Source organism: Sphaerodactylus townsendi, linkage group LG02 (genome assembly GCF_021028975.2).
Source record: "Sphaerodactylus townsendi isolate TG3544 linkage group LG02, MPM_Stown_v2.3, whole genome shotgun sequence".
NCBI lineage: Eukaryota > Metazoa > Chordata > Lepidosauria > Squamata > Sphaerodactylidae > Sphaerodactylus > Sphaerodactylus townsendi.
Genome location: NC_059426.1, coordinates 169,552,341 through 169,576,359, shown reverse-complemented (window position 1 = coordinate 169,576,359; position 24,019 = coordinate 169,552,341). Strand labels below are relative to the sequence as shown.

General features: G+C 48.2%; 1 protein-coding gene across 1 annotated transcript in view; it reads left to right on the top strand.

Moving 5' to 3' along the window:
• The first annotated feature begins 1,644 nt into the window (after window positions 1-1,644).
• Window positions 1,645-24,019, top strand: part of LOC125426398 (nesprin-2-like) — a 133,951-nt gene continuing 111,576 nt past the window's right edge. Inside the window, exons 1-2 of the mRNA XM_048484655.1 lie at window positions 1,645-1,811; window positions 23,610-23,733. Of these exons, the coding sequence (XP_048340612.1) occupies window positions 23,646-23,733 (88 nt within the window). The 5' untranslated portion in view covers window positions 1,645-1,811; window positions 23,610-23,645. The remainder of the gene's footprint in view (window positions 1,812-23,609; window positions 23,734-24,019) is intronic.

The window sequence follows — 24,019 nt, the reverse complement described above, 5'->3', positions numbered from 1 at the left end:
GAAGAGAAGCAGCTTGTTTTGTTCTTAAATCCAAAAGTCTACTCTTGTATAGTTTGAAAGGCAGAGATTTTGTTTACATTAATGTAGCTGGGCTAAGCAAAAGGTTTTTTTCTTGCCCCTTTTATTCCCTCCCCAAACTTTCTTTCTGAATTCACCTTCTTTACACCTCCTGCTATTCAGTTATTATTTCATTTTCTCCCTTCATCAGTGCTGGCAGGTGTGGGGATGATGGGATCTGTAGTCCATAACACATCTGGAGGGCTATGAAGTTTGACACACTCCGCGGATTAGAAGAAGAGTTTTGATTTATACTCCCACCCTTCTCTCTCCTGTAAGGCGCGCAAGGTGGCTTACAAGTCTCTTTCTCCCTTCCTCTTCCCCACACAACAGACACCTTGTGATGGTGGTGGGGCCGAGAGTGTTCTGAGAGAACTATGATCAGCCCAAAGTCACCCAGCAGGAATGTAGAGTGCGGAAACACATCTGATTCACCTCTCTGCCACTCAGGCTGAGGAGTGGGGGAATCAAACTCGCTCTTTCCAGATTAGAATCCACCTGCTCTTTAACCACTACTACACCACGCTGTCTTTGTTCTTACTATCCAAGCGGGTCCATCATTCGGGTTTAAGAAAACGTATACATTTTTTGATCTAAAACCAGACTTGGAGCCGGATTCAAGATCCACTGATCCCTTTAAGCCAGCAAGAAGCCGGGCAACTGCGCACGTGGAGCCAGAGCATGAGCAGTGGTGGGATCCAAAAATTTTACAACAGGTTCCGATGGTGGTGGATCTAAACAAAAAAGTGCTGCTGCACAAAATGCACCTCCAATCCCTATTGGGCAGGGAGGTTGTTTTTGAGCAACCCCTCTTCTTCGGCACTCCTTAGGAAAAACATTTGTTGGTCTTGCAAAATAGCAAAGGCAGCGGTTTCAGTAGCACCCAGTTACTGATTTTTTTTGAGCACAACCGTAGCAGCAGCTTTTCCTAGCAATGAATATTTCTCAACTGTGGTTCTTGTAACAAGCATACAATCCTCTTTATCATTTTTATATTTCCATAACCACTTCCAGAGGTGAGAACTGGTTGGATCCTCTGGACATGAGCCCAGTGATCCCCTTGCGCTGGATCCCCTGGTTGGATCCCCACTCTGGACATGAGCCCAGTGATCCCCTTGCGCTGTTGGGCGGCCGCGGGAGACTTCAGGCTCAAACCCAAAACGTTTGCGCGGAAGCCTCGCAGCCTGCGGCCCAGCTGTCGCTTTGACCTTGCCAGGCTCGAACTGTTTTCTGGACGGCCTCCGGAGAGCGCCGTCGGAGGTCCTCCTCCTCGGGACAGGTCGGCGGAGAAAGCACGCCTGAAGTTTTGGCAACCAACCTGGGGCCTGAAGATCCCTGCAGCCCTACTCGCGAGGAGACGCGCCGGAGCCTGCAGCAGGTGGCCCCAGCCCAGCGCCGGCCACGTGCTGTTTGTTTGTTTGCACAGCCCAGCCCGGAGGGAGGGAGGGAGGGAAGGAGGCGGGGAAGAGCTCCACGCTTGCCCCCCCCCCTCCACTTGTGGGGGCGGCTGCTGGGGCTGGCGGCCAAGGCGAGGCCGGCGGGTGCTCCAATCGGCGCGGGCGGGCCGGAGCGCACCGGGCCCGGGGCGTGGTTTGCGCCCCCTCCGGCGGGTCGGAGCCCCAGCGCGGGAACAGGGGGAGCAGCCAGCGGGCGCGCACGGCGGCGGCGGCGGCGGCGGCGGAGGGGCTTCCCTGCGGCGCGGTCTCGCCAGATCCGGGCCGGCGGAGGAGGAGGTGGAAGAGCGCGCGCAAAAAGTGAGTGTGGAGCCCCCCGGGAGGCACGGGCACCGGGCTTCCCCCCCCCTCTCCCGTCCCTCCGGCTGGCAGAAGGGATCAGGCGGCGCTCAACCCCCCCACCCCCGGGAGGTCGCCCGAAGTTGGAGCCCGGCGGAGGGAGCGCGCGCGCCCTGGCCAAGTTTGGGGCTCCGAGCCAAGGGAGAGGCGGCGGCGGCGGCACCGGGGAAGGCAGCCGAGGAGGAGGAGGGAAAGGACGGGCGGGGATGGAAGGATCCTCATGATTAACGAGTGCTTATTATTAGGGGTAATAATGGGCGGGGGGTGGGTGGCCAGCTTTCCCCCCCTCCAAGCACTTGGCCGACCCCCCCCCCCCCGTCAGCTTGGGCGGGAAAGGCTGGGGAGCCGTTTGTTTGCACCCCCCGCCTCCGGGGCCGGACAAGGGCGAGCCCTCCGAAGCGCGCAAAGCGGCAGGGATTCCCTCCTGCGCTCGGGACCCCCCGCCGCGCCTGCCCCGGCCTCGCCTCTGATTGGCTGGCGGCCCTACCTGGCGCTCTTTGTTGTCTGGAGCCGCCTTTGTTCTCCCGCGCAAGGTGTCCGCTTCACCTTTCGCATCCTCCCCAAGTGCCGTCTTCCTGGCAGGGAAGCACTTTGACCACCTATGACATCCCCTCAGCGCCTTGGCTTTGCTTTCTTTTGTTTCTTTGATGAGATCTATGGTCCAGATAGCCCATCCATAATCAGTCGTTTCCCCATCTCCCAGGTGGGGCCCCAAAGTTTGGTTGCAGCAGGTGCCCCAAAGGGCGATGGAGCCAGAGCTGCTCCTGCAGGCACCTCTGGGTGCTGCTGGGACTGAGTGGGAGTGACTTTGGGGTCGACAGGCAGCCTTGGGACCTCCCATTTGGAGATAACATGATTGGTTATGGATTGGTGATCAGAAGCACAGAAAACAATCCTAAGTATTTACAGATGTGACGGGCGGTGAAGGTGCCGCTCAGATTTTGGACAAGGGGCCGGTTGCACGAGGGAGAGGAGAAGAGGAGGGTTTTTTCTTTTTTAACTAGAAAAAGCCGTGTCAACAGAAAAGGTGGAAATCACATAGGTCTGCGGCTGATGCAGAAGTCAAGAATAAATGTTGTGATTTATTTTGTCATTCTGGGTTACTGTTTAGAACCATAACAGTTTCCAGGACTGCCAAACACAAATGCATTAAAGCAGGATTGTGTAAACATTAAAATGCCATAAAAAGCAACACCTGTGACAACATTCGCGAGCGCTCGTGGATAATGTGAGGGCAGAAATATTTCTGTGCTTTTATTTACTTCATGGCCTTTCATAGCCAGCCTAAGCCCAGTTCACTGAGGAAGGGCATAAGTAAAATCCTTCTCCTACCGCCTGGGGACCCCAGGTGACTCCTGTCATTCTCCTCTCTTCCACTTTATCTTCACAACAGCCCTGTGAGGTAGGCTAAGTTGATGGTATGTGACTGGGCCAAAGTTGCCAGGCAGACTTCTGAGGAAAAGTCCGTTACTCGAACTAGCGCAACCACATTGGTTCACATTGGAAAATAGACCTACTGGCAATATCTCAGACTTTGATTGATCACCAGTTTTCACTATTTTTTTTTAAAGCTCAGCTAAAAAGGGATGGTTTTGTGCATGTTCCCAGAATGAGATCAGCAATGAGGCAAGATGAAAATTCAAGGGTATTGGGGCCACCACTAAAAAGATCCTGCTGATGCTAATTATGTCCAGAATGGTTTTAGCATCCATAAGATAAGGCCGGGAACTAAACTTTTCTGCTGTACGTTTCAGTAGATGTTCATCTTTCATTCTATCCGACTAATTTAAATCTACAGGTAGTTCTGTAGGCCTGATTAAAAAAAAAACAAGTTGCAAGTTGTTTTGCAAGATTTTGCAAGTTGGATCATGCAAAATCTTTGATTAGTTTTGAATCAGCTTAGTGTAGTGGTTCGAGTAACCGATTAGGAGACCCGAGTTTGAATCCACACTCTGCCACGGAAGGTGAACTTTGGGCCAGCTTCACGCTCTCCGCCTAACCTACCTCACCGGGTTGTTGTGAGGATAAAACAGTCTCTCCTCATAGGGCATGGATTCCAGACCTTTAACCATTTTGGTCGCCCTCCTCTGGACACTTTCCAGCTTGTCAATATCCTTCTTAAATTGTGGTGCCCAGAACTGGACACAGTACTTTAGGTGAGGTCTGACCAATGCAGAATAGAGAGGTACAATTACTTCCCTCGATTTAGACCAGTGATTCCCAACCAGGGTTCCGTGGTACCCTGGGGTACCATGAGCACGTCCCAGGGGTACCTTGACAATGCTACTACCTGCCACCCCAGAATAAAATGGATTTTGAGTAGCTTAAAGCCTCTATGGGTTCCCTTTTAAACAACACTGAAAAAACAGTATCATTGTTTTTTATTTTGCCCAAATTTGCCGCGGATAGGTGTAGATTTAGCGGAGCCCTCCCTTTAAATCCCTCCAATCCATGCCCACTTCTAGGCAAACAAACAACACGGCTGCTCAATGCTGCTTTCCCCTCCTCCCCTGCTTTTAAGCCACTCCCCCACCTACAGGCCAAAACAGAAACCCTAAAAAATGCAAAAACAAAACAGACGAACTCCTCAAGGGAACCCTGAGATATGCAAGCCATAGGTTACAGGTAATCATGCATGTTGAAAAGGCTGGGGAAACATCTCGATTTTGGGGACACCTTGATACTCTTATTGATGCATCCCAGAATCACATTTCTGGCTTTTTTTTTTGGCTGCTGTATCACACTGCTGACTCATGTTTAGTTTGTGGTCTATTAGTACTCTTTTTTGTGGTACTCGTTGTCGCTTGCAGGTTTCTGTGATCCCATATCTGTGCATTTCATTTTTTCTGCCAGTGGCAAACCGTCTCTTTCGTCGAAAACCCCATGAGGGATTACCCTGAGTTGTCCGCAGCTTGACAGCATGCAATTATTATTATTTCAATCTGCTTGGATTGCTGCTGCTTTGTGGTTTCACTGGTGTTGACTGTGATGTGTCGAAGACTTTCACATCTCAAATCAACTGGCTGTAACTACCTTTTCTGGCTTACCAATCCAAGGCAAGTACTGTAAGATGCTATAACCTTTGGTCTGTTTCATGTCGTAATGCCCTCTATGCTCCTTAAAGGCAGATACCAATGTATAGATAAATAAAAGAGGCTGTGCCCATGCAACTCCAGGCTAAGTGAGTATACTGGAGCACACTCTGTTTCTATTGTGCAAGATTTGCTAAGATCAGGAATGACTCCAACCTATCATTGCCTTCCACTGCTATACAATCATTTAACTGATGCTCTTTAGGATTCCTTTTATCTTAAAGCTTCGCATTTGTCCACACTCCAAAATAATGCAGCCAAACCACTTTCACAACTGTTTGCAGCTTCAAACATAATTCTCCGAAAGCAGTTTGAAAGTGCATTATTCTGCATGTGCGAATGAGCCTTTTAGACAATCTTGGATCCTCATTTCTATGTAAGCTTAGCAAAATATCTTTTTAAAGATTATAGACGCTAAACTCTAGATGGATACACTAAGCATTAGATTTCTATCATAACAACAACAATGTTGGCTACATCAACCATTTTCCATACTGGTATTCAGTGCCTACCTCTGCCAGTGTAACTCTGTGGGCTCTGCCTGTCATCCAAAGTCAAACCTGTGGGGTGATTCATAGAGAGATGCTTGAAGTTTTGTTATCACTGCCAGATGGTGTGTGACAACTGAAGGCTGTGGTATCCTTATTGGAGCCACTCAATTGTTCTACCCCATTTCCTCGTCCCCATCCCTTGTTCTGTGTTTAAGGCCACCCCCTAACCAACTCTGTGTTTTATAGTGAGAGTGTTGATACTGTATGTTGTTGTGGATGTCGTAGTTCTGTTCAGAAAGGGTCTTCAGTCTGGTCTGTGGAGAGGTGTGTATGGGAATGGCACTTTTGATGAGTCCATTTGGACTACACTATTGATAAGACTCTGAATGTTTGTTGTATCTATCTGTCTTTATGGACAATTATTGTTTTATTGTATTTTTGAATGCCAATAAAGGTTTATGTTCATTTCAGGAATCAACTAGCTGTGGTGGGATCTTCCAGCTGACCATGGATGCAAGCAAAACGTTTGGAGCAAAATCCTGGGTAGGGAACTCCATGGCTCTCCAGATGTCTCAGGAACTACAATTCCCATCAGCCTCCCCTACCACTGGGCTATGCTGGACAGAGGCTGATGGGAATTGTAGTTCCTGAACATCTGGAGAGCCGCAGGTTCCCTACCCGTGTATCAGACCATGGCCACAGAGTCTGGAAAACTCACAACAGCCAATTGATTGTGATTATCTGTTATCCTCAGTGGTGATTAGTGTCAGAGTAAGATGTGACGGCTGCTTCTGATCCCTCCCTCTCCCATAAAGCCTCCAAGGTGACTTTGGAGCCAGCCCTCTATTCAGCCTAACCTACTTCATGTGGGTTGTTGTAGGGAATAAAAAGGATGCGTGGTGTAATGGTTTTTCAGAATGCTACAAATTTGGGAGACCGAAGTTTGAATCCCTATGCTGCCATGGAAGCTTGCTGGGTGACCTTGGGCCAGACCCAGCCTTACCTACCTTACAGGGTTGTTGTGAGGATAAAATGGAGGAGAGGAGAGGGATGTAAGCTGGGTTGGGTCTCTATTAAAGAGAAAATTGGGATATAAATATCAAGAAGAAGAGTTTGGATTTATGCCCCACTTTTCTCTCCTGTAAGAAAACTCAAGGTGGCTGACGAGCTCCTTTCCCTTCCTTTCCCCACAACAGACACCTTGTGAGGCAGGTGGGGCTGAAAGAGTTCTGAGAGGACTGACTAGCGCCCAAGGTCACCCAGCAGGAATGTAGGAGTGTGGAAACACACCTTGAGCTAGTCACAGTTCTCTCAGAACTCTCTCAGCCCCACCTGCCTCACAAGGTGTGTGTTTTGGGGAGGGGAAAGGAAGAAGTTTGTGAGCCACTTTGAGACTCCTCTGGTTGAGAAAAGTGGGGTATAAATCCAAACTCCTTCCTTCCTTCCTTCCTTCCTTCCTTCCTTCCTTCCTTCCTTCCTTCCTTCCTTCCTTCCTTCCTTCCTTCCTTCCTTCCTTCCTTCCTTCCTTCCTTCCTTCCTCTCTCCTTCCTCTTCCTTCCTTCCTCCCTCCTCCCTCCTCCCTCCCTCCCCTCCCTCCCTCCCTCCCTCCCTCCCCTTCTCTCTCTTCTTTCTTTCTTCTCTTTCTTCTTTCTTTCTTTCTTTCTTTCTTTCTTTCTTTCTTTCTTTCTTTCTTTCTTTCTTTCTTTCTTTCTTTCTTTCTTTCTTTCTTTCTTTCTTTCTTTCTTTCTTTCTTTCTTTCTTTCTTTCTTTGGGAAGTGTCACCCATAGATTTCCAAACACATGGAGCTGCCTTAAAAGTACTCGGTCTGTTGTCCTATCGACGTTGTTATTGTCTGCTCTGACAGGTAGCACCTCGGCAGAATCTCAGATTGTGGCCTTTCGCTTGCTTCCTACCTGATCCCTTTTAACTGGAGATGCCGGGGATCGATCTTGGGGCCGCAGTCTGAGCAGATGCACCAACATTGGACCACAGACCCTTCCCTTTCAGTACCAGTGAACAAGGTTTCCAGGATAACTGCCCATGGCAGCGTTCAGGTTTCTACCTGAGGTGAGACATCCGAAGAGCCACACTTTTCTGACTCCCACAAATGATCATGGGCAAGGAAAGCTTCCCATTCTCCCCCTCCTCCCCCCCGAAGTTCTTGGCTGTCCCTCTAGTTATGTTTTGGGTGTAAATTTCTAGTGTTCTTCCATGTTATTGCATATGTGTTTGCAAATATAGATGGCCTCCCTTGGTATATAAACACATGCATCTCACATATCTCAAGGCATCTATCTTCCCAGTCCTACACAAACTACCTCCTTGCCTGGACTCCACACAAGATTATTAGATCCCCAGTGGTGATATGCAGTAGCCGCTCTGTCCACTCATCTCTTACCCATCCTAAGCAACAGTTTCACCTTAGGATGAGTGCAAAAGCTGAAAATGCTCTAGGCCAGTGGTGGTGAACTCTATGGCATCGCGTGCCCAGAGGTGGCACCTTCAGAGCCCCTCTCTGTGGGCACGTGGCAAAACAGAGTCCCCCCCCCCACTCATTTAGGCTGGCTCCTGGGCCACTGGGCTCAGTATTAGCATTAAACCTAAGACCTAGTTTTGGGGGAGCGGTGTGGGTAACCCTGTTAGATGCTGTTAAACCCCATTGATTTTCATGCTAAGAGCTTCAAGAGATGCTGCATCCTTCTTACCTGGGGGGGTAAACCTTCGGTTGGTGGCAATGTGGGCTTTGCTTCTGAGTAAAACCTCCTCCTAGTGTCGTGGATTCACCCGTTGGAAGAGTTGCACGGTTGCTGTCAAAGCAAAGCCACCGACTGCCACCAGGCTTGGACTCTAGTGTAACGCACTTGGAGCCAACCATATTTTTTCTAAACTAAAACCTCAGTATTCGGGTTAAATTGCTCGAATGGTTGGCACTTTATGGGTAATACCAATTAGTGGGTTTTGAGTCGCGGTTTGGGCACTTTCGGTCTTGAAAAGGTTCGCTATCACTACTCTAGGCTTCAGTTGACCATAGTACTTCTTGGGCCAGGTGTTCACGCAGAAGGTGAATTGGGGAGGTGTGTGGAAACAAGTGGTCCTGTAGGTACAAGAATCCCCAAATCAAATATATGATATAGAAGTGATGGCAGTTTTAGAGGGTCATACCAAGCGTGGTATTGAGTTGCCTTCAAAAGGTCTCACAAGCAGAAAAATTAGGTTCCTGCCCCAAGGGGCTTCCATTCTAAAATCAGCAAACAAAAGAAAGAGAGTCAGTGCTGGGAAGGGAATGTTAGCAGGTCTCCGGAGTCGCTTGTACTTCCAGTGTTTCTATTCTCAGATTGCTGAAGATAGTAGCTTTGAAGAATGCTAGCATGCTGGTCTGGTCTGGGCCCTTAGCGGTGAGTCATACATTTAATTAAGTTAACTGAAGGCTCCTGTGAGCTCAGAGTACTTGCCTGTTCTGTCTCTGTAAGAGTCTCTGTTCTGACCAGCTGGTGTTGAGTAATTCAGCAGAGGAATTCTGGGATCACTCAACCACTACAGTACAGAGGATTGCATGCCCAAAAGGGAGGCTATCTGTTGTATCTCAGGGTGAGTCTCTCCTCTGAGCTTCCCTCCATTTAATTTAGAACCACAACAGTGACTCAGGCAGAAACACAGTCGTTTCTCTGTAGGCGGCTCATTCTTTTTCACTCTTTAAGGTAAACTATTATGGCTGTAAGAAAAGGGGCCTTTTTTTTGGTCTCTAGTTTTATTATTATTTTTACACCTTCTCAAATGTTCGGGAAACAGGGAGCCTTTTGTAACCTGCTCTTGATTTTTAAAGTTGTTATTTTACCATCACTTCTTTCCACTGCTGGCCTGGCTCCTATACTGTTAGCAACAGTATGACAGGCAAAAGTCCAACAGGTGAAGCTCTTCCCATTACTGCATCCCAGGAAGGATTTGGGTGGTTACAATTCTGTAGAAGTTAGACCAGGAGTTCTGCCGGGGGGGAGAAGTGATAACAGAACTGGAGTGTGAGGACCCTTCCGCACGTGCAAAATAACGCACTTTCAACCCTCTTTCACAACTGTTTGCAAGTGGATTTTGCTATTCCGCACAGTAAAATCCAGCTGCAAAGTGCACTGAAAGTGGATTGAAAGTGTGTTATTCTGCAGGTGCGGAAAGGGCCTGAATCTTCAGGCAACACAGGATGGTGCAGTGGTGTTGGGCCGGGACTGTGGAGAGCGTGATTCTATCCCCTCCCTGGGTTTTTTTTTGTCATGAGAACAGTGTGGAGGAATTTAGGCTGGGAGAAGGTGGTTGGCCAAAGTCTGTTTGCAAAGACCTTTCTTTACCCTAGACCAGTGATAGCGAACCTTTTCGAGACCGAGTGCCCAAATTGCAACCCAAAACCCACTTATTTATTACAAAGTGCCAACCCGGCAATTTAACCCGAATACTGAGGTTTTAGTTTAGAAAAAACGGTTTGCTCCGATACGTGCATTACTCGGGAGTAAGCTTGGTGGTAGTCGGTGACTTTGCTTTGACGCAACCGTGCAACTCTTCCAATGGGTGAATCACGACACTAGGAGGGTTTACTCAGAAGCAAGGCCCATTGCCAGCAACCAAGCTTACTCCCAGGTAAAGGATCACACTTTAGTTCTTCACGTGAAAATCAGTGGGGTTTAACAGCACTTAACAGGGTTACCTACACTGCTTCCCCAAAACTAGGTGTTAGGTTTAATGCTAATAATCGAGCCCAGCGGCCCAGGCCAGCCTAGATGTGTGGGGGTGGGGGTGTGACTCTGCTTGCGCATGCCCACAGAGAGGGCTCTGAGTGCCACGGTCTCTCCAAAGTCTAGGGCTGTGGTGGTGAACCTATGGCACAGGTGCCAGAGGTTCACCACCACAGCCCTAGACTTTGGAGAGTCATTGGTAGAGAATACAATACTCAGCTATAGGGTCCCGCGCCAGACTCAGTACCCAGTAGCTTCCTATGTTCTTCCTTTCCCCCTCCACATTTCTTTACTTCGTCTCATCTGCTTTTCGTGTCGAGGGGACGTGCCGGAATGAAAATAGAGTGTTGCTAAGTGGGAACAACCCCCGCAAGACGGTTTTCATTTGTAAATCCCACCCCGCGGCTTCTTCTGGCCTCGTTTGCTTCAAGGTCTTCCCTGCTCATAATGCCAAACAGGCCGCTGGTGCCGAGGGAGGGAAGCGCCTGTTCTCAAATCGGAAGCCCGGGGAGGAATCGCCTGTTCTGATGTAGTTTGCTGCATTCTTTTTAATTCGCCACAATTAAAAACAAAATGAAAACATCTTGATCTGTTTCAATTCTGCGCATCATAACAATGCACTCCGGTTCTCGGAGCGCATAAGAACATAAGAACGTAAGAACAAGCCAGCTGGATCAGACCAGAGTCCATCTAGTCCAGCACTCGCAGTGGCCCACCAGGTGCCTTTGGGAGCTCACATGCAGGAGGTGAAAGCAATGGCCTTCTGCTGCTCCTGCTCCTGAGCACCTGGTCTGCTCAGGCATTTGCAATCTGAGATCAAGGCGGATCCAGATTGGTAGACATAGATCGACTTCTCCTCCATAAATCTGTCCAAGCCCCTTTTAAAGCTATCCAGGTTAGTGGCCATCACCACCTCCTGTGGCAGCATATTCCAAACACCAATCACACGTTGTGTGAAGAAGTGTTTCCTTTTATTAGTCCTAATTCTTCCCCCACATGTGGATTTAACCCCGCTGTCTTAATGGTCTGTGGGGAAACTGGAGATGAAATGCGAATCGCTCGGCTTGGCTAAAGCCAGCCAGGCTCGGCGGGCCTATTTAGCAGTCGCTGTTCCCAGGTGGTTGCCGATGTGTTCACAAAAGCTGGAGGGAGCGAAACAAAGCTAGCTAGGAGAAAAGGAGGTACCTGCATTGTAAGCGCACAAAGATTCTCTGTGTATCCAGGGTTGAAGAATCCCGCGGCCGTGGCCGTTGGGTGCTGGATATTGCTTGCACCTAGAAACGTGAAACTTGTTCGTCCCTTACCTTTGTTTGCCGTTCAGGTGAGGCGCTGTCAGAGAACGCACAGACCCGGGAGGGGGTTCGAGGGATTTCTCCTTCCCTTAGCCATCTGCTTGATTGCTGTGGGGGTGAGGGCATCTGTTTGGCGTGCAGACGGCCCCAGGTTCCATTCCTGGCATCGCCATTTTGAAAAGGAGCAGTTAGGACAGTGGTGGCAAACCTATGGCACGGGTGCCAGAGGTGGCACTCAGAGCCCTCTCTGTGGGCACGCACAAACAGAGTGCCCCCTCCACACATCTAGGCTGGCCTGGGCCACTGGGCTTGATTATTAGCATTAAACCTAAGACCGAGTTTTGGGGAAGCAGTGTAGTAACCCTGTTAAGCGCTGTTAAACCCCACTGATATTCATGCGAAGAACTAAAGCGCGATCCTTTACCTGGGAGTAAGCTCGGTTGCTGGCAATGGGGCTTGCTTCTGAGTAAACCCTCCTAGGGTCATGATTCACCTGTTGGAAGTGTCGTATGGTTGCTTCAAAGCAAAGCCACCGACTACCACCAAGCTTACTCCTGAGTAATGCACGCCTCGGAGCCAACCATTTTTTCTAAACTAAAACCTCAGTATTCGGGTTAAACCACCGTGTTGGCACTTTGTGATAAATAAGTGGGTTTCGGGTTGCAGTTTGGGCAGTCGGTCTCGAAAAGGTTCGCCATCACTGAGTTAGGAAGTAACTAAAGTAAAGTTAAGATCTGCCTCGTGAGCCTTGTTATCTGTGCCTGCCTTCAGAAGCAAGGCATCTGGCAACGCTTTTTCAGTGGCGGCTCCTGGTTAATGGAATTCCGTTCCCCTCGAGGCTCACCTGGTGCCAACATTGCTTTCTTTTAGGCACCAAATCAAAATCTTTCCGTTTACACCGGCCTTTAATGGAAGTGTTCATCTTTTACTTTGCTTTGAGTCTGAAAATTGTGAGATTCCCTTTCAAGATCTTCACTGTTGTTTGTATTCTCTATATGCTGGGTTTTAATTAGTAACTTCTAATATATTTATTAGATTTTTTTTGTATGCCACCGCACCCCCCCCCCCCTAGTTTTCCAGAAGAGGTGGTATAAAAAAATCCCTAAATAAATAATGAGAAAGATCTCTGCCTAAGATCCTCAGGACTGCTGACCACACAATATTGGACTGAACAATGTTGCAATGCCCTCCCCAGACATTTAGGTGTTTAAATAACATTTTCATTTTGTTAGGTCTGTGTTGCCATCTGATTGTTATTTTGGGCTTGGACAGATTTATGGAGGAGAAGTCGATCTATGGCTACCAATCTTGATCCTCCTTGATCTGAGATTGCAAATGCCTTAGCAGACCAGGTGCTCAGGAGCAGCAGCAGCAGCAGAAGGCCCTTGCTTTCACATCCTGCATGTGAGCTCCCAAGAGCACCTGGTGGGCCACTGCGAGTAGCAGAGTGCTGGACTAGATGGACTCTGGTCTGATCCAGCAGGCTCGTTCTTATGTTCTTATGTTTCAGGATTCTGTCTGCTAACTGCAACATTTTCTGTCTTTCTTATAATAGCAGACTGTCCCTGATTATGGTTATTGGATTGGGTTATAGTTTGTTCATCTTCGTGGTCTTTTGTGCAGTCTCAGCTGCGACGGGGCATCCACAGGCCTGCCACGGAGAAGATTCGCAAGCATTTCTTCCAGTATTCTGTTAGCAACAGTGTTCCCTTATAGAGGCGTAACAAGGGGGAAAAGGTGCCCGGTGTACCAGTGTGCCCCGCCCGGAACGCCCTGCTATGCCCCCACAGGGGCACATGCCCGGTGCGTTGCCCCTCCTCCCCCCAGAGCTACTCCTCTGTTCCCTCCTTCCCCACTGTGGACTGTTCCTTCATTGTTTTCCTTTTACCTGTAAGGGATCACTTAGGCCCCTTCTACGAGGTTGGATATTCTGGTAAATAAACCAAATTTGTACCGACTTTTCCTAAGAGCCCTCTGGACTCAACAAGCAGTTGAACCCAGACTGCATTTATATAGAAGATTAAAAAGTTTGCAGAGCTTCCTGTATATCACTGTTTTCAGACTGTCTTCTGGGAATCTCCACAGATCCTCAGAAGTTTGTCAGGGGATCCTAGTGATCAGATCATTGCAAACCTCCTTGGACAACGGCTTTTTCAAAGGCCGAGGGATCTTCCCTTGCCATCTGATTGGTGGGTGTTTACTAGGCCAAACTCTTATTTCACGTGGGGCAACGGTGGGCCCTGAAAGGTTTGTCCCATTCCCCGACCTTTTTGAGCCTGTGGGCACATTTGAAATTCTGACACGGCTGGGCGGAGCCAGCTACAAAATGGCTGCCGCAAGAGGAGGCCAGCTGCATCATTGAGGGGCCGGGAACCACCAGCAAATTGGCCCCTGCTAAACGCAGAGACCGAGTAGGGACATATGGGGTAATACAGTCCCGAAGGTACGAGGGTCCCAGGCCGCGTAACGCCCCTTCCGCACAGGCAGAATAATGCACTTTCAATCCACTTTCAGTGCACTTTGCAGCTTGATTTTACTGTGCAAAATGGCAAAATCCACTTTCGAACAATTGTGGAAGTGGATTGAAAGTGCATTATTCTGCCTGTGTGGAAGGGTTAGGGTTGGCCCTTTTCCCCGCCAGCCCTTCCACGCACCCCAAACTAAGACTGCTCCTTCCCAAACTGCAAACTAAAACTCACCCCAGAAGGCGAGCGCTGCCAGCCTGCTCTCTTCCTCTGGCCCTGCCAAAAGCCGCACGTTTCCCCTGGCCACCCTTATCCCGCATCCAAAACAGAAGCCGTGCCCAGCAGCCCAACGATGGTGACCTCCATTCTCCCACTGAGCCTTCTACAAACCACCCTTCCCTGCACCCTAACTCATGCCACTACACCGTGCTGGCTCTTGAGCCTAACATCGGCGGATGGTATTCCTGCCTAAAACAGCGACTGCTTGTTTACAATAGGTTGGTTTCTTTATTCTGCCTTGTCAAGATGCCAAGTTGGCATTGCTGTAATTGCATAGTGCCTCGTCCCCTTCCTGTCTTGGGGGCTGACTGGGTTTCGAACACAGAGGGGGGAAATCCGAGGAAGCTGAGTCGGTCTCTTGGGCATTTCAGGACATTTCCCTGGTCGTTGAGAGAGGGGAGGGGAAGGGAGGGGAAGGGAAATTTGACATTTGCAGTGAAGTGTCGCCCCAGCCAACACACATGTTTTCCTCCCCTTAACTTAGCCACCTTTAAACAAACAAACCTCTAGGTTTGACATATTTATTCAGTATTAGCTGAGATTAACCTGATGAAATAAAAAGTAAAAACAAACCAATAAACTCTATTCTCCAGTGGCAGATGCTGTCTCTTTTCCCTTCCTCTGACGCCTGCGCTTCCTTTCATCTTGAAACATGCCGTATAAATATTTATGGGCAATTTAATTACTTGGTTTTCTTATCTTTAAAAAAAACCCCACAGTTGGCAGCTCAAGCAGCATCTTATTGTATTACTTGCTAAAAGACCACTGTTGAGATGGGTGAGAGATGCAAGCAGGCCACAGTATCGCAGGGGAATCTTCTAATCTTGTGACAGCATCTTGGAAACTGGGTCACGTGTGTAGTTGCGTGAATATATGTGCTCTGTGCAAGAGATGTGTGTGTTTATATGAAAAGGGAGGTTGTCTAGGTTGTGAGCGTGTATGCAATAGTTGTTGACATACTATTTACATTTATATTTTTTAACACTCCATTGTTCATAAGAACATAAGAACTAGCCTGCTGGATCAGACCAGAGTCCATCTAGTCCAGCACTCTGCTACTCGCAGTGGCCCACCAGGTGCCTTTGGGAGCTCACGTGCAGGAGGTGAAAGCAATGGCCTGCTGCTGCTGCTGCTCCTGAGCACCTGGTCTGCTAAGGCATTTGCAATCTGAGATCAAAGAGGATCACGATTGGTAGCCATAGATCGACTTCTCCTCCATAAATCTGTCTTTGTCCTTCTAAAATCACCCTCAGCTGCAGTGCTTGGAAAGGAAAAAACTTTTGAAATAATCACAAATCTTAATGTACACATCCCACCTTCCCTCTGCAAGGGAGAAAGCACCCATTACATTTTCTAAGGCGTTCAGGTTGACTGGACCCTATTTTATCTTTCTGCCGTGCAGTCTCACCAATAGCTGTGGGAACAGCCTTTAAAGGTCTGTGAGGGATCACTTTGACTTAGGACTATAATGTGGGGGGAGAGGCTGAGGCTAAGAGAGTCCTGCATGATTGGTATAAAACCTTCCTCCTGGACAATTAATCAGAGCGAAATTGCCCAGGGGGGAGTTGTTTTCCCCATTTGGGAGCTGCATCTAGACTTCTGTGGGATAGGCAAGCCGGACCCATAAACAACTGAATGACTCAGTATCAAAAACAGCGGGATACCAAGTTCTACCAAGTTCATTTCCTTCCTTTTGCCGTAAGAATGCCTGGCATCTCTGCACTGAGCAGGGGCAAATAAAGGCGTGCCCACAAAGAAATGATAGGCACACAGGCTAGACTTTTCACCCAGTTCCTAGTGACGTCTGAGCCCGGCCAGTGGGAATTCACTGTGCCCGCTCCATAACCCGAGTTCAGTCAATCAATCAAGCCTTTATTGGCATTTCATTTCATTTCATTTCATTTCAACCTTTAATGGCATATAACCTTTATTGGCATAATAAACAATACAATAACTAATAAACAATACAATAAATACAGCAAGAGAAAAAACTTAAAAAACATGGATACACAGAGCCCAGAATAAAATGTTAAGTAAAAAATTGCTGTAAAAAAACATGGATACACAGAATAAAATGTTAAGTAAAAAGAAGTAAAACAAAGCCTTCCACTATCACATAGAAGGGTGGATCTGGATTATCCAGCAAGTAATGTAACCTAAATAAATCAGAGAGATCAGTTGAACATAAGGGAGTAAGATTCACATACTTGGATCTGATTTCCAATTGGCCATGCTGGCAGGGGCTGATGGGAATCATAGTCCATGAACATCTGGGGTGCTAGAGTTGGACACTCCTGGTCTGAACAGTGACAAAATAGACTCTAGACAGCATAGACTCCCACAGACAATCACGGCCAAGCATAGCTTTCCATTTTTCCCCCCAGATGTTTTGGCTGGCCCTTTAGTGGAAAGACAGCATGGTGCTGAGGTTAAGAGCAGATGGACTCTAATCCAGATTTGAATCCCCACCCCTCCCATTTGAACCATGGACTCTTATCTGGTGATCTGGATTTGTTTCCCCGCTCCTACATGTGAAGCCTGCTGGGTGACCATGGGGTAGTCACAGTTCTCTCAGGACTCTCTCAGCCCCACCAACTTCACAAGGCGTCTATTGTAGGGAGGGGAAGGGAAGGGGATTGTAAGACACTTTGGGTCTCCTTACAGGAGAGAAAGGGAGGTATAAATCCACACTCTTCTTCTTAGTGGAGCAGCAGTGGCGTAGGAGGTTACGAGCTCATGTATCTAATCTGGAGGAACCGGGTTTGATTCCCTGCTCTGCCGCCTGAGCTGTGGAGGCTTATCTGGGGGATTCAGATTAGCCTGTACACTCCCACACACGCCAGCTGGGTGACCTTGGCCTAGTCACAGCTTCTCGGAGCTCTCTCAGTCCTACCTACCTCACAGGGTGTTTGTTGTGAGGGGGGAAGGGCAAGGAGATTGTCAGCCCCTTTGAGTCTCCTACAGGAGAGAAAGGGGGGATATAAATCCAAAACTCTTCTTCTTCTTAGTGATTTAAAAAAAATTCAGTGCCCCCCCCCGCACTATTGCATACACGCTCACAACATAGACAACCTCCCTTTTCATATAAACACACACATCTCTTGCACAGAGCACATATATTCACACATTTACACATGTGACCCAGCTTCCAAGATTCTGTCACAAGATTAGAAGATTCCCCAGAGGTACCGTGTCCTCGCATCTCTTACCCATCTCAACAGTGGTCTTTTAGCTAGTAATTCAATTGGCCATGCTGGCAGGGGCTGATGGGAATCGTAGTCCACGAACATCTGGGGTGCCTGAGTTGGACACCCCTGCTCTAAACAGTGACAACATTTTGGAAATTGGTTTTGTTAACCTCCTGGCTGCAGTGTTTAAATGAAATCGCAAACAAAATGTCTGTTATGATTTTCATGTAAGCAAAGGATTCTCTGCTCTGGGATCTTCCACTGTGTCGTTCAGAGCTAGCAAAGACATTCTTTTCACACACACACACACACACCCCATCCTGGGCTATCCAACAACGAGGCTATTTATAATTCTGGCCGGCTTCCAAGCCAAACATATGTGGACGAAAAGACTCTCTCACTTTTTGGAGTCAACAAAACCTTGCTCTTTTGTGTTTGACCGATAAATCAATACTTCTTCCCCTGGAACAGCCACGGCTAATCTTCCTATTGAATCCATTATGCCAGAAACACGTCTACCTTTGCCCCGGTGGTTTCTTTTGTTACAGGGGTCATTCACCATCACTCTGTATGCTATGATAATATCCAAAATAATGTTTCTGGAGTTATCTAGTGTAGAGTCGCCTATCCCAAAATATATATATATATGATCCAGAGTCATGTGAATTGCAGCTATATGGCATAATGGTCTAAATCAGTGGTGGCGAACCTATGGAACGGGTGCCAGAGGTGGCACTCAGAGCCCTCTCTGTGGGCACACGCAAGCAGAGTGCCCCACCCCCCCACATCTAGATTGGCCTGGGCCACTGGGCTTGATTATTAGCATTAAACCTAAGACCGAGTTTTGGGGAAGCAGTGTAGGTAACCCTGTTAAGCGCTGTTAAACCCCACTGATATTCATGCGAAGAACTAAAGCGCGATCCTTTACCTGGGAGTAAGCTCGGTTGCTGGCAATTGGGCTTGCTTCTGAGTAAACCCTCCTAGGGTCGTGATTCACCTGTTGGAAGTGTTGTATGGTTGCTTCAAAGCAAAGCCACCAACTACCACCAAGCTTACTCCCGAGTAACGCACACCTTGGAGCCAACCGTTTTTTCTAAACAAAAACCTCAGTATTCAGGATAAACCGCCATGTTGGCACTTTGCGATAAATAATTGGGTTTTGGGTTGCAGTTTGGGCACTCGGTCTCGAAAAGGTTCGCCATCACTGGTCTAAATGTTGGATCTGGTAGATCCAGATTCGAATCCCGGAAGCTTGTTGGGTGACCTTGGACCAGTTAGTGTAGCCCAGTGATGGCGAACCTTTTCGAGACCGAGTGCCCAAATTGCAACCCAAAACCCACTTATTTATCGCAAAGTGCCAACCTGGCAATTTAACCTGAATACTGATGTTTTAGTTTAGAAAAAAACGGTTGGCTCCAAGGCGCGCAGTACTCAGGAGTAAGCTTGGTGAAGCAACCGTTCAACGCTTCGAATGGGTGAATCACGACCCTAGGAGGGTTTATTCAGAAGCAAGCCCCATTGCTAGCAACCGGGCTTACTCCCAGGTAAAGGATCGTGCCCAGGCCAGCCTAGATGTGTGTGCTGGGGGGTGATTTTCCGCCCTCCCCCATGACGAACTCTGTGCTCGTGTGACCACAGAAAGGGTGAGTGCCACCTCTGGCACCCGTGCCATAGGTTCGCCACCACTGGTCTAGCCTACTTCACATACCAAGGTTGTTATGCAGATTAAAGCAATGGCAAACCATCTCTTGCCTTGAGGCAGCATGATGAAGTGGTTAATTAGAGCAGTGGACTCTGATCTGGAGAACTGGGTTTCATTCCCTACTCCTCTACATGAGTGGTGAACCTTTATCTGGTGAACTGAATTGGTTTCCTCGCTCTGACACATGAAGCCTGCTGGGTGACCTTGGGCCAGTCACAGTTCTCTCAGAACTCTCTCAGCCCCAAGGTGTGGGAAGAGGAAGGGAAAGGAGTTTGTAAACTCCTTTGAGACTCCTTGCAGGAGAGAAAACTGGGGTATAAATCCAAACTCTTCTTACTCTTCTTGAAAACCCTACTGGGTCACCATAGTCAGCTGTGACTTGACAGCACTTTACATACACAGAGGCCGTTTCTGCACGGCCACGCTGGGGGTTGGGTCAGCGTACATGACGCTGACCCAACTCCCCCCCCCCCGGGGACCGTTCGCACGAACGGTCCCGGTAACGAAAGGGAAGACGGTGCCGCGGAGCGCTGTCGTCCGATCAACCTACCTTCTCTGCGACCATCCGGTGCGTCGCCGAGGCCAGGGGACACGCGCCCCCCCGCCCTGTGCGACCGCTCCAGAGTCGCAGGGCAGGGGGGGCGTGTCTCCAGACCTTGGTGACGCGCCGGACGGTCGAAGAGAAGGTAGGTCGATCAGGCAAAGGGGGGAGGGATGGCGCCTTCCAGCCGCTGCCGTTCGCACAGCAGCGGCTGGAAGCTGCCATTTTCCAAAAACCTCGCTCGGGGAATGAGGTGGGAAAATGGCGGCTTCGTGCCGCTGGGGAGGAGTGAGGGCGGCGTGGCTGTGAAGCAGCTGCGCCCCCATGCGAACAGCTCCCTGGGGACGGTGTTTTTGCTGTCCCCAGGGCACTGTATTTGGCCCGTGCGGAAAGGGCCCGAATTTCTAAAACTGCAGAGCAGTTGATTACTTAAGCTCCCACTATCAGTGTGATGCTGCTTTCAGTAGAGATTGAGAGCTGAAGAAATAGGTTTGGATAAGAATTGCTGGCAGCCACTTGATACTACCGATCTCCTGCTCCTTGTGTCCAAAAATAAAACAAAGGTTTCTGGTTAACATCAAAAAGAGAAACTGAAAACCATCAGCACAAAGGCCTTTAAAAACTGCAATGTTATTTTCTTTCCATGGGGCTTCTTTTCTGTTTCATAACAGTACGTTGTTAGGAAAGATCTGTAGTTTATAGGGGAAAACTGCTGGCACATAGGAGAGAATGCAAGAGTTTGCAGCAGTCTTGGTTGGATCGAAAATAAATAGCCTGGGGCCCTGTGTGAAAAAGGGAGGTTTCACGGTAGAAATTGCTGCAATTGTTTTACGGCACCTTTAAAATAAACAAGGTATTCATTTTACAGAGTTGCAAACTCTGGCTTGGGAGATTCCTGGGTCAGGCGTGGTTTGGGGAGACAGAGGTGCTCCACAAGGATAGGATTTTGTTTTATTTGAGAGCAGCTACCGGTACTACTTCCTCTGTGGATCTGATCTCTTGAAATCTAGAGAGCTGTTGAAATTCTGGGACAACTCCAGAGATCGCCTTGAGGTTGGCAACCCGAACTCTCTGTAGGACAGAGTTTGGGGGGTTCTCTGTGCGCTTGATAGTTTCTGCCACTTTCTTTTCTGCTGATTTGTACAAGATCAAATATTTCACTGCATTTTTTTGGCATCTCTGTGTATCCCACTTCTCTCCCCCCCCCCCAAGTTGGGACACAACACAGCTTAGAATATCATTCTCTCCTCCCCTGTTGTTTTCACAACCATCCTGTAAGGTAGGTCAGGCTGAGAATATATGACAACCCAACTGGGGTTGCCTGAGCCCCTGATCCTCAGCAGGCTAGGGTAGCGTTGCCAAATCCAGAAACTCCTGGAGGTTTGGGGGTAGAGCTGAGAAGAACAGGGACCTCAGTGGGGTACAGGACCATCGACTCCACCCCCCGCCCCTCAAAGCAGCCATTTTCTCCACGGACTTGATGTCTGTATTCTGGAGACTAATTGTAACTCTGGGAGTTTTCCAAGCCTCGCTTGGCAAATCTGTGAAACGCATAATAGTTTCTAGCATTAAAATTTGATGGCCCTTATTAACATAAACATGGTTATTGTGCCATTATGCGTGTAACATCAAGTTGCAAATGAGTGACGGTGATCCCCAACAAAGGCCATTCAAGGCAAGTAGGAAACAGGTGGTTTGTCATTGCCGTTCTCTGTACAGCCTGCCTTGGTGGTCTCCTATCCAGGTAATGGCCCCTTCCGCACCTGCAGAATAATGCACTTTCAATCCACTTTCACAATTGTTTGCAAGTGGATTTTGCAATTCCGCACAGTAAAATCCAGCTGCAAAGTGCATTGAAAGTGGATTGAAAGTGCATTATTCTGCAGGTGCGGAATTGGCCATTTGACTCGCCTTTGCTTCTGTGTATGGACAAGAGTAGACCACATCATTCTACATCTGTTGTTATTGTGGCGTGGGTTATTATTAATTGTTCGACTTGTGATTGACTTTCCATTTCTGATAAAGTCTTTGCTTCAAGGGCTAGTTACTCATTATGGACATTTTAGTAACATTATTATTTATTGATCAGTTTCTTGCTAATTACCATCTGTCTGGTTGTCAGTATCCCCTTTTGTGTGTGTCTCTTGTGGGTTGCTTGTGGTATCCCATTCACTGTTCCTCGATTTTTCTGTTAACTGAAATGCTAAAAGGTACAAAGTAAGAATTGTAGCATCACCACAGTGTGGCTCAATGGCTGGAGACTTATTTTATTTATTTTTTGCATGGAGAGCCAGCATGGTGTAGTGGTTAAGAGCGTTGGACTCTACCAGGTTTGATTCTCCACTCCTCCACATGAGCTTTGGACTCTAATCTGGTAAACTGGATTTGTTTCCCCGCTCCTCCACATGAAGCCTGCTAGGTGACTGTGTGCCACTCTGTTCTCTCAGAACTCTCTCAGCCCCACCTGCCTCGCAAGGTGTGGAAGGGAAAGGAGTTTGTAAACTGCTTTGAGCCTGGAGAGAAAAGTGGGGTACAAATCTAAACCCCTCTTCTTCTACTGAGCCAGACTTTTGCTCCATCAAAATCAGCCTTGTCTCCTTTGCTTTAATTGTGTGTTCTTGCATTGCACGGGGTTAGACTTGATGGCCCTTGGGGGTCTCTTCCAACTCTACGATTCCTCAGACTGCCGGCGGCTCTCTGGGGTCTCAGGCTGAGGTCTTTCCCATCATCTCCCACCTGATCTTTTAAATTGGAGGTGCTGGGAATTGATTCTGGGACTTTCTGCTAGCCAAGCAGATGCTGTGCCACAGCCCCTCTGCAAAGGATATCTTGAGGCAAGGAGTTCCACAAGTTAATTGTCAGTTGTCTTTAAAAAGCACCCCAAAGTCCTACTGTGCTTTGTTTGACAGAGGGTTGGGTTTTTTTTTTTAATCTTATGCAGGAGTGAGTCAACTGAGACGGAGTGGGGGCGGAGTACATTTCTCTAGGAACCATTAAGGAATTTAAGTATGAAACAATCCCTAATAATAACCCACTGTGAGCTAGGCACCCACCACAGTGGAAAGCGGTGCAAATTTATTGCTTTTTTGTGTGCTGGATGAAGGTCAGATTGGTTTTGGCTTTGATCCCTTTTGATGTAAGAAAACCTCCCAAGCTCTTTGTGTTTCTTTCTTGAAAAAGTTTTCCTGGCTAAGAGAGAGAACAGGCTCATCGCCACAATGTACGTGAAATCACACCCCCGTCGGAAAGACACAGTCTGCAAGTTGCTTGGTTGTGTTTGCACGCGTGTGATTGATGAGAACTGTTTTCAGAAGAATAAGCATTTCAGGGTTGAGAAATAAACTGTTGCGAATGGTATTTGATGGGACCGAGGACACGCTGCGGTCTCCAAGATACAGATAGCGCAAGAACTATTCGCCTTCTCAGGCCAGCCAACATAATCTTCTTTGTTACATTTTAATTGTGTAACCTTCGGTAGGCACAGCATCTTTTGTCTCCAACCTGCTACAATAATTGCTGAGCCGCAAAAAGAAGTCTGTAAAGCAAAAGATTTAATGAAGGTGCTGGGAAGGGAAAGAAAGGAGATATCTCCCCAAGGCGGGTAAGGAGCCCGTTGATTAAAAGTTACTTGGAGCGACACTCCCTCAAAGTTGACCTCCCGGCTTTCGGATCTTTCTGCCTCCCTTCCAGTCTCCATCTCAAGAGTTTTGAATTCTGACCCGTTTCCTGTTTTATGGCGGCGTTGCCCAGAGCTGGAGGTAAGCCAGCTGTTAGAAAGCGCCCGGCTACAGGAGCCCCATAAGAATTATGATGTTTTAATTCAAAACAAGAAGGCGTCCTCGTCTGTGATCCACAATCTCTGTGGAAGCCAGAAGGAAGCGCCTAGCTCCCGTTAAGACTACAGGGCTTTTACACCAGCACTTGTTTTGAATGTGAAATTCAGTCTGCTAAGTTTTCCTCCCCTCTTATTTTTTTTAAACCCCTTTCCAGTTTGGTGGTTGAAATGAGCTTGGGGTGACTGTAGAGATGAGCAAGATGGCTTCTCCGGAAATATCTCCTGCCACCGAAAATCAGCTTTCCACTGACATGGACGATCTCTGCAATTCACTGCAAGGTACGTTTTGCGCTTGAATTTAACCAGTATTGTAATTTATGGAACACAACACAGAACCTCTATATGCAATGCCTTCTATTGTTCTCCTAGCCTGGTCTCCTCAGATCTTAGAAACTAAGCAGGGTTAGCCCTGGTTAGTTCTTGGGATGGGAGAGCACCAGTGATGTCCAGGGTTGCTACATGAAAGCAGGTAATAGCAGTCCATCTCTGTTCGCCTCTTGCCTTGAAAACCTTATGGTCACCTTTGGCTTGATGGTACTGTATGAAAACCCATTGTTAGCCTCTT